Source organism: Anser cygnoides, chromosome 12 (genome assembly GCF_040182565.1).
Source record: "Anser cygnoides isolate HZ-2024a breed goose chromosome 12, Taihu_goose_T2T_genome, whole genome shotgun sequence".
Lineage (NCBI taxonomy): Eukaryota > Metazoa > Chordata > Aves > Anseriformes > Anatidae > Anser > Anser cygnoides.
The window spans coordinates 18,408,107-18,422,116 of record NC_089884.1 but is presented as its reverse complement, the minus strand read 5'-3'; the positions used below and the strand labels follow the sequence as shown (position 1 = coordinate 18,422,116).

Below are 14,010 nucleotides of genomic sequence, written 5' to 3'. Positions count from 1 at the left end.
GGCTGGGCGCGGTGCCCTGATGCTGGCATTCAGACCGCAGCGAGGAACTCCGCTTCCCTATTTTCACATTCATTGACTTACTTAATAAGGTTTTGATGTCAGCCGGAAAAGACACCCCGTGCAGTCGCACTGTGTGGCACGGGGCCAGGCTGCCAACAGGCGGCCGAGCCAGTCGAGAAGCCCTGGAGTGGGCAAGAAGCACTGCGGGCCCCACGGCCAGCCTCTGCTCCCCAACCACGCGCCTCTGCCACCAGCGAGGAGGCCGTGGCAGGAGCAGGGCCCGGGAGGTTTCCTGCCCTTTGCTGCTCCTCCTCTCCTCCCGGTTTGGGAGCGGCGTGGGATGCCGGGAGGTGGGCTCAGCGACAGTCCAGTTTGTGCTTAACGCGAGTTCACGTGCAAAAATTCAGTGTACCGCAAGTTTCCCTTCTAATTTCTTTCTTAATGCACAACTCCGAAGTCCTACATGTTTCACTTGACAAAGCCATTAATTCAGTAATTTCACGTAATTAAATAGAGCAAAGTAGAGTATTTAAATTTGAGCTAAGTGAAATATACTTCTGTGCGGCTCATGCTGTTAGAGTTGTGCTGCACGCTATTCTGCCGCTGCTCATTTATTAATTTGGGATCGGCTGAAACGTGACACCGCGTAATAAGGAACGCACCGGCTTTGATAAAATTATAAATAAAAGAAAATAAAGGGACCTCAGAGAGGCTAGTGAGCCTGGCGCCACATGAGGAACTAATCCCTGTGGACGAGCCCTCGGCTGAGCACCAGGATCCCACACACGGCTGCGACCTGCCCCATGCTTGTGCCCTCCCCAGTGACGACTGATTTCTGACTTTTCTGATCTTTGCCCACTGGTGCCTTCTGCTTCTCCAGCTCCTTCCTAACAACCTGAACTCGGCTCCTCTGGAGGTGCCACAAGCTCCTCCGCCTCCCCTGGGCCTCGAGGGACACCTGGGACTGGTGACGCTCAGCAGCCAGAGCCAACCGTGACCCTCTGCCACTAAGAAGAAGGAGGGAGGGCAGGTTGCTGCGGTTGTAATTAAGGCTGTGAAGAGTTTAGTTGGAGAGAAATTAGATTTATTTACATGCTGCTCTGTTGCTGATGAAGCACCAGCTATTTGGGAGAACTTCTAATTAACCCTAATTTAGTTGATATGCTCTTTAGCAGCCCCGTTCCCTCTGTACTTTGCACTAGGTAAAAAGCGATAATAACAACAAATTAACCATTTTAAAGAGGGACATTTCTTCGCATGGGCCCAGCCCCAATTTTGCTCCTGAAGGTGTTGAATTTGCATTTTAGTTGCTGACAGCTAAGAAAAAAAAAAAAAAAGAAGACGTGAGAACTTCATCCTACAAAACTGCTTCTCCTAGTGCGAAAGGCGACGCCCTTGGGTTCTGCCCCCCTCCCCCCCTCCCCGCACACCAAGCACCCACCAGGCGCTCCTGCAGAGCCTGCCCCGAGGGGGCCTGTGCCCCACTCCCAAAGCCTCCCAGCTAAGGCACAGGGTTTCTGTTTATTTTATTTTATTGATCCTCCCACCCGATTTACAGCCAACACAGCTAGGAGCCTGTTTTTAGTGCGCTTTGCTTCCTACGTTCTCGGCCAATTATGCAGTCTGGCCACAACCTTCATTAACCAGCTATGTTTTCGAAATATTTCATTACACTATCAAGCTAAAAATCTCTTAACTCCTATGATGTGTTTTCTCATTTAATAGTTCACTGATGGCTCTGCAACACTTCGAGTACTTGTGGTCTATCTGTGGTTTTCTTTGCAAATCAAAAAGATATTTAAAATACAACAGGTTTACAACCTCGATATATAAAACAGTCTTAAGAATTCACCAATTTTTATAAACTATTTTGGAGGAACAGCAACACCAATTCTTATTTCAATTTCACACACAGAACACCATAAATGCCAAGCCCCACATATCATCTGCTTAGATGTCTTTTTGGAAGTAAGGGTGGAAAATGGAACGTAATTTAATTCTGCTATACAGAAGCATCTGTACTTGCTTGTCAAAACACAAACCCAGAGATGCAAAGAGCATTTGCAGAGGTGATATTCCTCATGTCTCCAACACTGCAGCTGTCTGAACACACAATATATAAAGAAAAAAAATGAGGAAAAAATGTGGATATCTGCAACATCCTTCCAGTAAATGTTTTACCAACCCAGCTATTGGCTAACTTGCGAAAGATATCAGCCTAAAATTCACCTTTTTCAGAAAAAAAAAAAAAACACATTTTTTTCATGAGATTATAGACCAAACGCTGCTCTCGGTTATACCTGCTTAACCCTGCTGATTCTGTATATGCTTTCTGGATGCTACTGTGGAAATTTAGCAATAAATTTATTTTGTTTAATATGATCAAGACAGAGGAGCCAAACGCTTTTTACACAGAACATTTCTCATTCATTTAACAGAATAAACGGTCATCTGGACTTGTGTACTAAACACAAACAACCCGACATGAACCACTTACCAAAGTTTAAATCCGTTTTTCAGTTTCTATATGGCACACATTCTGTACATATTAGTGGCAGTACTGCAAACTGACCATATTTCTACAATATAACCCACTGGAGTAAACCAACAACGCAAAACCCAAGTCTTCCCCATTGCTGCTGAAAGAGCAATGACAGCCTGCCAACAGGTTTTTTTTAATATTAATTTTCAAAATTACTCAGAGGAAAAGTTCAGAACAATGTCTTCAAAATTGCCCTATATGAGACGACTTCAGGACTTTTAAGGGAACCTCATAACAGCGAAGAAGGAAATGATCTTTCTGCTGCTACACTCAATATCCCCTTGATGGGCCTGCAAAAAAGGCTTGTAGCCCTTCTTGGGGGAAGGCTAATTCAGGTCTGAGTCACACGTTTCTTTTAACAAAATCCATAAGTGAAATCAAGTAAAGATGGAACTCATCAGCCCATCAAAACGATACATTTATGAACTGCGAAAAGATCTGATTTAAGTCTTTGGATATGAAACTGGTCCCCGCTTTTCTTTCTGTGAATGGCAACACCCACTTGTATTCACTTTTCTGACAAAAGCAGGGCAGGGGAATTTGGTGTCGTTGGAACTGAGAACTGCCTATAGGCGCGATCCGAGCTGAACACCACCACTAAGCGCTCGTCACAGCGCCACCAGCCCCACGGCTCCCAGCCCCTTCTCAGTTACACGAGGAGTGGGGAGAGCCACCGCTTGCCCCCCTCCGCTCCAAGCGCACGCTTCTGCTGGAGACGCACGCACCAGATGAAGATAAAACACACGCGGCCGCAGCAACAAATCTGAATTTCAGGCCATTGTCAGAGCGCTTTTTTCTGCCAAGCTGCTTCAGTCGAGTCCCAGCTCGTTGTGCACACGCACGCTGACTGATAGCGCCTGCCCATGGTATTTCTATCAAATGGAAAATTCGCTCTAGTTTGGCTCAAACAACAGCCAGAGCCCTAAAACATACACAGGCTGTGCAGAGAGCCTCGCTGTGCCGGTGGCTTTCTTTATCCGAACGAAAGCTCCCAGCTGAGAGGGAAGAAATTTGCCTACAGGGTCCCTCCATTTTGTGCTAGCAAATAACTGGCTGAAGAGCCGCTGCAGCTTTCAGCTCTGAGGTGTTTGGGGGGGAAGCACAGGGTGAAGTGGGACACAAAATCCCATCACCCCACCACAAGGGTAAGTGCTATTAAATGTCTTTTGGTGGTTTTTTTTTTTTGGTTTCCTTTTTGGAGCTTTGAAGAGTTTACTAGGAGAAATCTAACAGCAGAGTCACAACTTCACAACTAGGATGCTAAAGATTAAGAAAATAAATGTGCTTTCTTCAGTTATAATAATGCAATAAGCATCTTAGCCCTCAAAAGCACCTTTTGTGTTTTAAACATAAAAGTAATGCTTGCACATCATTTTATTTGTGAAATACAAACTTCTCCCCTCTGCAGGAACCTGGGACACGAGAGCTCCAAGCTGCACCTCTTCACTCATCTGCAGAGCAGTAAGTGCTTCTCCCAAATACCGTGCCGAGGAGCTTGCTGCCAGCAGGTGAAGGTGCCCACTTTCTGTATCTTGACAATTAAGTTAGGAAAGCACGTGGCATGGATTCACTTCAAATGTACCAAAGTTTCCGACAAAAGCAGTTATTTTCAGCATAAGTTGCCCTACTGCAGCTTAAATACCAATAAGCTGGAGTTGCCCACCTTCATCCGCCACAAAGTGCCAGTATATCCTCGAGACAACATCAAGCTGAACACACACATCTAATCCATGTGCTGCTGGTTAGCATTTGAGCAGCACCGTTCTGCCCGTTATATTTACGATTTTATTGCTAATTGACTTTCTCCTTCTGAAGGAGAAGCCCTTAGCAGGAGGCCTGCGGTCCTTGCCCCCTTACCCTGCACCCCCGCCTCATTACAGCCCCAGCACTGTTGCCAAAATGAGATATTTCCTCATTTTTGGTGCCGTGCCCTTGAAGGCATCTTATTAGAAGAGACCAGTTCTTAATTAACATTTTTGATCTCTAATCTATTACACGTCCCTCTAATCCCACCCGGAGGAGCTTCTGGCCCACTTTGGCGGCACGGGGTGGAGGAGAGGGGCTGGCGGGCGGCACCGGGGCTCCCGCCCAGCCCGGCGATGCCATCACAGGCTCACGGCCAGCATCCGAGGCCACCACTCGGTGCCTCGCCGCTCTCGCGGCTGCAGCTGGACATGGCCCCATCCCGCGGCTGCGCAGAATGGCCACAGCCTGCCCATGGCAGCCAGCTGCCAGCGGCCGTCCCGCTCTGCAACCACCCAGCCATGCTCCTAGTGCAGGACTTCGTGGGTCACCAGTGCGCGAAGCACTAAGCATGGTGCAGTGTTATGTTCTTGACATCATTTTACTCACAAATAATTACAGCAATTACAATGTGCTAACTGGCAATTAACGGCACGGGCTTCACAACTCACCAGAATTTTTTAAAGCAGGCTGCGGCCTGATGCAAATCATCTCTTTGGTGCTCCTGATTCGGAGCCTGTACTAGCTAAGGGCTACGCATTAGCTCAGCAGATCTCGCAACAGAATTGTCCACGTGCCAGATAATTTAATTAGAGGCTTGATCTTGTCAGAGCTCTATGCAGCACAGACAGCGCTTCCAAGCAAAGCGTGCGGGTTTTCTCCTCTCTCCTTAGCATTTTCCAACTGTCTAATAATTTCTCCTAACGAATGCCAAAACCATCCAACGGAGCGAGGAGGCCCGGCTGGTGACACGGGCAGACATGCAGGGGCCTGGTCGCAGCCAGGATGAATTCAGGGGTCGGCAGAGCGCAGCTGGCCCTGCACCTCTGCCACGTGCACAGCGCTCTGCATGCATCCGGGCATCTGCACTGCGCCGTGCAAAGGTCGCTTGTGTCCAAGTGAGAGCCATCGGGCATCTCAAATCTCATTACGAGCGCTCCCATTTAGCAGGTTTCTCAGCTGACTTTATAGAAAACAAATAGCAGCTTATGAAATTAACTCACTTTGTTTTGACAGTGACATCGTAATTCCTCGTAGCTGGTCCTGAAAAGGCACTAAATGACAGAAATGCAAACGTATCTTCCAATATGGGAAATTTCAGGATATATTAGCTTTAAAAATTCTTCTTTCACCATGAGTCTTTGACATTATTTTCCCATTTTCTGCACACCCTTACACTACAGTAACCGTACTTATACTCTGGCTTTATAATAAGCTTAACAGCTAAAGACAATTTAACCCAAAACACAGCGGTAGCAGTTGCTGAAACATTTCCAAGCAGGTCAATGTTGAACAAGACCCACTAGAGGTCCCTTCCAACCCAAACGATTCTAGTCTCCTGTACTGAATAAGCGAGGATTATTTGGGCACAGCACCACGAATTTCACACAGTCCTTCACTGCAGAGTTCTGTACCAACGTCCTTACTCAGAAAACAGCAGCGGAGTTTGTTTATTCCCTGTGTTTTCCTTCCTTCACAGCCTTGTTTATAAAATCCCATTCTGATGACTGGCACAATTTGCTTTATTCTCAAGAAGAATGATTAGTGGGGATCCACCACTGCGGCATTATTTTTGTATTGATTTTTTCCCCCTTTAAGCACAGGCCAATGTAATATACTCTGTCATACCTGTTTTACATTTTTCAGGCTGGGAGCTTTGAGCTACCAGTTACAACTGCAACATGTGAATTAGTTGAAGGAGTGCAGGAGCTGCGGTAAAAACCAAAGAGATCGTTCACCAGGAGACTTTCCTTCAACCCTTCTGCTGCCTGCCTCCACAAAGGTAAAGCCCATTGCAGCCTCTTCCGCAGCTTCCCTTGGCTCTGCTGAAGCAGGATGGGATCTGTGGTGCCTTGGTCCAGCAGAAGCAGCTCTGAGCAAGTCCCAGAGCCGCAGCCCAGGCAGGATGACCCGCGGCACGGTGCATGACACAGACGCAAGGCCGCATGGGCTTGGGGCACTAGGAACGCTTTCTGCTCGGCTGGGAGGCTTAATTAGCATTTGTAAAGTGCATCGAGATCCTACATCGAAGTGATTTACTGAAATAAGCTCTAGAAAGCATGATTTGCCAGAGCATTCAGTCTGCATCTGTCGCCAAATCTGCAGGATATTAGTAAATCCAGAGTGTGGCAGAGCTGGATAAATTAGAAATGAGAAGGACTTATCAGGTGATCTTATCCATCCCTCTGCAACATCAGGCTGCTCCTCCAGTATATTTTCAAGCGCTTTGTCCAGTCCGGCTTGAAAATGACTGAAGTGATGGGAGATAATACCAGAGCCTATTAGATCTCGCTACTGGGAAATGTTTCTTGATATTCAGCCCAGGATCTCCTTTGCTCTACTTTAGCCCATTACTGCTAGTTATGCCCCTGAGGGCTTTTGTAAACAACAGATATAATTTTCATCTAAAAACACAGAAAATGTTCATCTGAGCACATCCCTTTGCTTGTGCAGCAAGAGACGACAAGGTAGCGTCAGCGGAGGAGAGCCCAGGAAGGAAGAGGAGGAGCGGACAAGAAGGTGCCAGGCTGCACCCTGCAGCCAGTCAGCCTCCCCCTGGGACGGTCACTCCTGCGGGGACCCGAAAGTGAGCCCAGGAGGGCCTTGGTCCCAAGCAGGACACCCCATCCAGGGTGCCCACGGGAATGTCACCCAGCCCCTGGGGGCCCCGCTCAGCTCACAGACCTCAGAGGTGAGCCCAAGGACCCCGCTATCCGTAAGCGGCCCCAACCATGGGCTCCTGCGGAGCACGGCGGTGCCGAGGGCAGCTCTGCCGGCATCGCGCGGCTCAGCAGGGCTGAGGAAATCCAGCACTCTGCAGATGTTACCTGCAGTGCTTCAGGGGTCCAGCTTTCAGTACTGGGAAGTCCAGCAACACTAGCGACGCACTAAGGTACACTACACTTGCTCGGCTTTTCTTAGGCAGATTTGTTTTCAAAGTGAAAGGGTGGGTGAGGGGCAGGGGAAGCACTCCGTAGCTCCCTTCCAGATAAGCTTTTCTTTCCTCCCCTCTTTTACCATGGAAATTAATTCTCCTCCTCTGTGCTATCGTTATAATTTTCCCAATTAACATTTTTAATAGTAAGTATTTTCTAGGAAATGCCGTAATACACAGGTGTGTGCTTCTAATTTAAATACTGCCACCCGTGCTGTGTTCACATCTGAGGACCGCTCCTCCTTGCAGGAGGCTCCCTCCCAGCCAGGCCACCAACACCTACAGCCCCACGCCATTAGAGATGCCCCAGCAGGTTCCTGGGGTGGCAATTCCCACACCAGCCAGGGGCTCTGCTGGTGGAGCTTTCGGTCCTGTCTCCTGCCCCTGATGCAGATGGGGCAGTGGGGACCCCATTGCTCCAGACATCGCAGCCACCACTGCGGAGCCACACTCCTGCCACCAACCGTCCCCGTTCCCACCACCCGCTCCCAGGCAGCTCCCACCTGTGGGCGCAGGGCTGTGCCCTGAGCTGCAATTGACAGAGGGATCTGGTGGGGTTTATAATATAAAAGGAAATAACGCAAGTAATTATGTTGGCTCCAACAATCTTACGTCTGTCTTAGATGCTGACCAAGCTCCCGTGACCACACAAGCTGAGCATCACGTACTTTCCAACACTTCACCTTCTGTTTGAGGAAATACTACAAAAACTACGTAATAAATATGTATCATAAGTAAGAGACTGAAGTTAAAAAAATAATTCTATTTAAAAGAGAATTTAAAACTTTTCCTGTTCTGAAAGGACATACAATGTCACATCCTAAAAACGAATGTTACCAAGGAAAATAAAAGCTCTACTTGGCATAAACACGCTTAAACCTTAGAGCTATTTGCCAGAGGCTTAAGGCAACATCTTCTTGGGAAAGAGCATGGAAAAGCAGTGAGATTTAGGAACCAACGCATGTAAGCAGGTAAGTGTAGGCTTGAAAGCCTGAACTGAGAGGCCTCTCTTGGCTCTAGGGAGGCAGAGCAAAGCTGGGTGGGTTGTCAGACATCCTGGCGTCTCTGTGTGACAGGAGGGCTTGGCGCTGCCTCCCTAGCACAGCTCCAGAGGAGCTGGGTGCTCGTAGGGTAATGGATGTGGCCCCTCCACCAGGTCGCTGCGTGCATCCTTCCCACTAGGACAAAGGGGAAGGAACTAATGTCACCATGTCCCCCAGGCAGGCCACAAGACAGCCACCACCTCGAACTTCCCCAGGGAGGGAGGGGGCTGCCAGCTTCTGCAGCTTCGTCTCTACTTTGCATCTACTTGGGTTTTGGCTGATTGCACAGCAGATATTTAAAATTTTGAGAACCTCAGCCTACACTAGCCGGGATACATGCTGCAGGTCCACGTGGAGGCAGGGATGTTGTTTTTAGAACCAACATAAGAAAATCCATCAGTCAAGATCAAACATTTCATAGTAGATTGAAAAAAATACCAAAGTTACCAAAGTCTGTTATGTTCTTTGCTAATACAGTTCAAGGGTTTATTTCTTTGGAAACCCTTACGTGCTGCAGTCAGAATGCTGTAGTATTGATTTACCGATGAGATCAGCTTTTAGAAGATGTCTGAGCTTGTAAAGGTGTTCAGGACAGGCGATTCCAGAGTACCTACAAGCTAATAGGTTTCTAATGCTCGCCAAGTTGTTACTGACCTTCTCGATGTTTTGCAGAATTCCAGAATTTCATACCGAGGGTGTCTGCCCGGCCTAGACCCCCCTGCCAGCCCACACCAGGGGGTTTGGCAGGAGCAGAGAGCGGGGACAGCCCTGGGCACAGCAGGGACCGGGACCCACCGGGACGGTGGCCCCAGTGAGCACCAGGCCAGTGACCCCAGTGGGCACCAGGCCGTGCCCGGGGCAGTGGGAGAACATCTGAGGGACACCAGCAGCTGCCTCACCCCCACGTGGGCTCCGATGGCCCCCAGGCAGCATAAAGGTGTTCCTCCGCTGGGGCACCAGGCGAAAGTCGAGATTTACATAGCTGGGAGACATCATGCAAAGCGGAAGAGAGGGGAGAGGAGTGACCGCAGCTTGGGGTTTTGTTCTGTTGGTTTTTTTTTTCAATTATTGTTTTTGTGGTTCATTTCTCAAAAGCTGCTACTTCCCCTTTTTTCTTTAACTCCCCTCCCTTAAAAGAAAAAAAAAACTTTAAAAGAAATTGAAGAAAGCAACTAGAACTCTGAAGTAGCACCCTGGACAAAACAAGTACGTACGGGAACTCCTGCTTACAAAACATCAAATGCCTGCGTCCTAAAACGTTTCTCCCTGCGCTGCGCTTTACTAACACGTCCCCCGCATGTGGGGACTGCAGCAAGTAGTGAGATGGGAACAGGGGGCCTGGAGCTGACGGGGGTAACAGCCTGTCCTTGCATTTTGTGATGTCAGGAATATTATGACAGCACAACACTCGTGTCGCGTGCTCGCTCACCACCTCCCGGCGCTTGTGCTGCGAGGTGCCGTCGCGCACCCAGGAGCAGCAGTGCCACTTGCCCCCAGCGCCTGCTGCAGGTCACCGCCCCTGCTCCCCAGCCCCTTTCTCGCTTGGTATCGCAGTCCGTAGCTTCGTACAGAGATACATCCAGTTATCTCAAGAATAGGAAAAAATAAAATTCAGGCTTTTAGGTCTGCGGGATCCCAGAGAGAATGCAGAATCTGCTCTGCGTGCCCCAGACAATTTGGCTGAGCTTCCCCAGGGCCCCACAGCCAGGCTAATGAGAAACTCCCCAGCAGCCCCCATGTAAAATGCTTCCATAGGTCTTTAAAATGCCTTAAATTCTCTATATATTTAGTAAGACTTTTTACTTCTTTAAAATGTCCCTTGCTGCTCCTCAAGATAATGCTCTCGTGATGTATTGCAACAGCAACGCAGCGCTGCAAACAAGGGCCCAGCCAGGCAGATGCTGAGCTTTGTTTTCCTGGCTCTGGGGCAGCAGTGAGCCCCCGAGCAGGGCAGGGCTAAGCCGGGGGGCTGCTGGGGACAGCGGGGACCCCGCCGCGCCCCTCGGCCGGGACGGGAGCTGGACCTGCCGCAGGCAGCGAATGCTACTGGTAGGCTCTGCACCAGCAAGCTCGGTCCTCGGGGAGGGAGAGTAAAGGAAGAGCTTTTCTTCCCGCTGCATGAAGGAAAAACGGTGACGAGAACGGAAGAGGAAGGGCGCTTGCAGGATGCCCCTTGTAAATAGGGCTGGTGGGCACCGTGGGTGTTTTCCAGGGCAAGGGACAATCTGTGCCTCCTTGCGCACTCTGCCAACCCTTTGGGTCAGTGCATACAGCCCTTAAGTTGCCAGCCCAAAAAGAAAAGAATCCTAAAGCTATTCCTAGTTGCATTTGAAGTATTTAAATCCCACCATGGCAGGTTCTCCCAGCACAAGGCTGATGTGCCCTGCCATGGCAAACAGCACCAGATCCCTGGCATAATGTGCCCGAGGAACATCTCTGCAAGCAGCTCCTTTGCCCCACAAATTTAGCCTTGCCTTACCAAGAAGGCTTCCAGCATAGCTTATACTGGTTTGGTGAACAGAGCAAGCTAGAGCAGCAAAAGCATCTCCCCGGGGCTGCTCCTAAATGACACGTGGGCCTTAAAAGCGAAGCTACCAAGGGCACTACCTGGCCGCGGCTCCCTCACGCTGCCCCGTGCTCGCCCCCACGGCTCGCCCAGCGCCGGCAGCAGCCGAGCAGAGCAGCAGCACGGCTATTCAGAAGTCGCTTTGTGTGCGTTTGCACACACACAGAGATGTACAAACACGCGCAGGAGAAGAAGGCAGAGAAGTATGTTAATTTGAAACATCTGGCAACTGTTTTGGAGTTAACAAGTCTGTTTTTTGGCCTTTTGTTTATTTTTTTTTTTTCTGCTGGGGGGTTAAGCAGGGGAGGCAAGATTGTCATTTGGGGCTGGGGAAGGAAGGGGCATGAAAGGAGAAGTAGAAGCGTGTTTTTTCACCCGTTATTGAAGTTCAACATCACCCTACTGGAGCTAATGCAAACAGGAAGATCATAAAAGAGCATAATGAAAGTCTCGCAGGCTGGGGCCGAGGGGCTGGTTTCAGTTACGGGCTGTAGCCGGGGAGGCACACCACACAAGAGCGAGGCTCCACCGCACACCGCTACACACCGTGGCTTGCGATGCTTTTTCTAGGTCGCTCCTCAGTCCTATTCCAGTCTGCAGCCTCTGCCCCGTGCCCTGTACTTACAGGATAGCACACTGTGCCTGTATACGCATGTAAGGCCGAAGCCTGTACCTACTGAACGCATTGAAAGGAAAACCCACCAGTTAGCACACACTTTCTTTAAGCCACCATAAATCACACTTCCAAAACATTCAAGGTGTCAGATATAGGGTAAAATGAGAGCTATAATTATGGCAGTAAATGTGAAGAACAATGTAGGAGACCCAAATAATTCGGGAAAAGCCTCTTACAGGCTTTGTCACCTACAGCACAGTCACCGCTACCATCCACAAATCCCAAATTAACTCCCACTCTGCACAGAAGTGACTGATGCTACTGCTTCGAACCTCAGCCTGTGTTGAGCCGAACACACCCTGAGGCCGGCAACAGCACCATCCACCGCAGGCACAAAGGGGCCCCAAGGGCACCGCCAGGGCTTGTGGTAGGGTCGGCCACCAAAGAACAGAGAGAACAAGAATCTCTCAAAGCAGCCCTGGCATGGGGAAGGACGTGCCCACGCCATGAGGCACCATGCTGAGACAGCCCATGCTGTGCCGAGCAGCCAGATGCTGCCTCCAGTAGAAGAAGCCTCCTGCAAGCCCGTCTCCTGGTGACTCCCAGCCGGCCCGTGCGGAACAGGAAGGCAGCGCCAATGTTGATGCTCGCGTTACTGCTTGGTTTCTGAGCGGCTTTTGCGCCACTGCCGAGTCTCTCTGAGAACACCCTTGCCTGTCCCAAGAGGAGGGCACAGCGGTGGCATTATTGTCTTGAGAGTCAAGAGCATTCTGAGAATCTTATAACCATTAAAGACATAACAGACAGTAAAACATCAGCACACATGGCACACAGGGACTGGGAGGTGGCTAGTGACTTACCCCTAACTTTAAGTACAAATGGATCTGCCACATACATTTGCGTTATCAATACACATTACACAGCTACATACAAGCTTGTTTTATCCTGCTCCGTTCCCCAAGCCTCTCTTTATTCGTGTTTTCAGTGCAATACAGATGAGCACGTCCCAGACACATGTTTAAGTTCTCTTACTATCAAAGAGACCAAAAGCTGGTTCAAATGTTAAATCTTTCTGCCATAGCAATGTACCACTTTCATCCTCCAGCTCCAACAGTACTTTCCAATTTCCTCCGAGAGGAGAAACACACACATTCCAGTTGAGACTGAAGTTTAAAATTCCTATTAAAGCCGCTTTTATATAATTAGATTGGAATGAATGTGCACCAGTGCCCATTGCAGAAAACTTCAAAGCGGTTATACTGGAGAAATCGCAACCCGCTTCAGTGTGCCCACAAGAAGGAGGAATGGCTCTCCAGAGGATAAGAGTATATTAGTCTCTGTATGTAATAGATTTTATTGACCATATGGAACTGATATAAAAATTGTGTTGCAGTGGGTAGTCTTGGATTTGAGACAGGAATGTGACATACAAAATACAGTTTCTGTAAAAAGCCTGGCAGCTTTCTGGCAGTTTTTGCAATCAGAAGAACCTAAAATATTTACCTGATTGAGTCACTGATGAGTCCCAGTTCAAAGCAAAATCCGAAGATTCGCCCTCTTCAACTGAAAAAGAACAAAAATACGTTGTGATTGCTAAAACAAACCAACTGGAAAGCAAAACCATCAGAAAACTAGGTCCACTATGACATTAAGTGTTCTACCAGACTTCTGCACCAGTGAAAGAGAACTTACTGCTTTCCATAAAATAATTCATAAGGCGGAAATTTAGTAGAATTTTTCCCTACATTTTAACCTAACTATGGGATTTCTGCCTGCAGCTTCTTCCTGGATAGCTAACTGTAAGTTTATGTGAAATTTTAACAGAGGTTTAAGTACCCCTAGCTGCTAAAGGTGCATATTTGAAAGTTTGTACATTCACAACAACTTACACGCATAAAATTACCATTGCGAACTTAGAGGTCATTTTTGAGATTCATGTAACACACCATAGTAAAGAACTGTCCTATGAAGGGAAAATTGCCCGACTTATATAATTAACACATTAACAATAGTTCTTCCATGTTCAGAATTGAAAGAAAAAACACTCTTATAATGTGCAAGTGATTTCTGTAATATGGCAGTCATAAATAAGTGCATTTAAGGCTTGATGATGTGAAAGCTGTCAGAGCCAGGTGCTCAGCACTCACAAGCGACGTGTATATAACCTGCCTGTTAGGAGTTATAAAATTTCATTTCATTCTTACAAATAACGAAGAGACCAGCTGACAACAGGCAGGCTAGCTGAGAGCTCAATCCTGCTGTTCCTGAAGTCAGTGGCAGCCTCACTGCTGCCAGACCGTGTGTTTGAAAGTGGTAACTGCAGAAATTCTTCTTTTTAATCATGAA

The 14,010-nt window shown here is 48.4% G+C and overlaps 1 protein-coding gene across 4 annotated transcripts in view; it reads right to left on the bottom strand.

Annotated features, from left to right (window-relative positions):
• The window catches only part of ZNF423 (zinc finger protein 423), a 214,844-nt gene that overhangs the window by 167,727 nt on the left and 33,107 nt on the right, over positions 1 to 14,010 (bottom strand). For 3 of the 4 annotated variants that reach the window (XM_067004639.1, XM_067004642.1, XM_067004641.1), the window contains one exon: positions 13,168 to 13,227. The exons of the other annotated variant lie outside the window; for it this stretch is intronic. In XM_067004639.1, the coding sequence (XP_066860740.1) occupies positions 13,168 to 13,227 (60 nt within the window). Of the gene's footprint in view, positions 1 to 13,167; positions 13,228 to 14,010 lie in introns of those variants that run through there. 4 annotated transcript variants of the gene reach the window in all.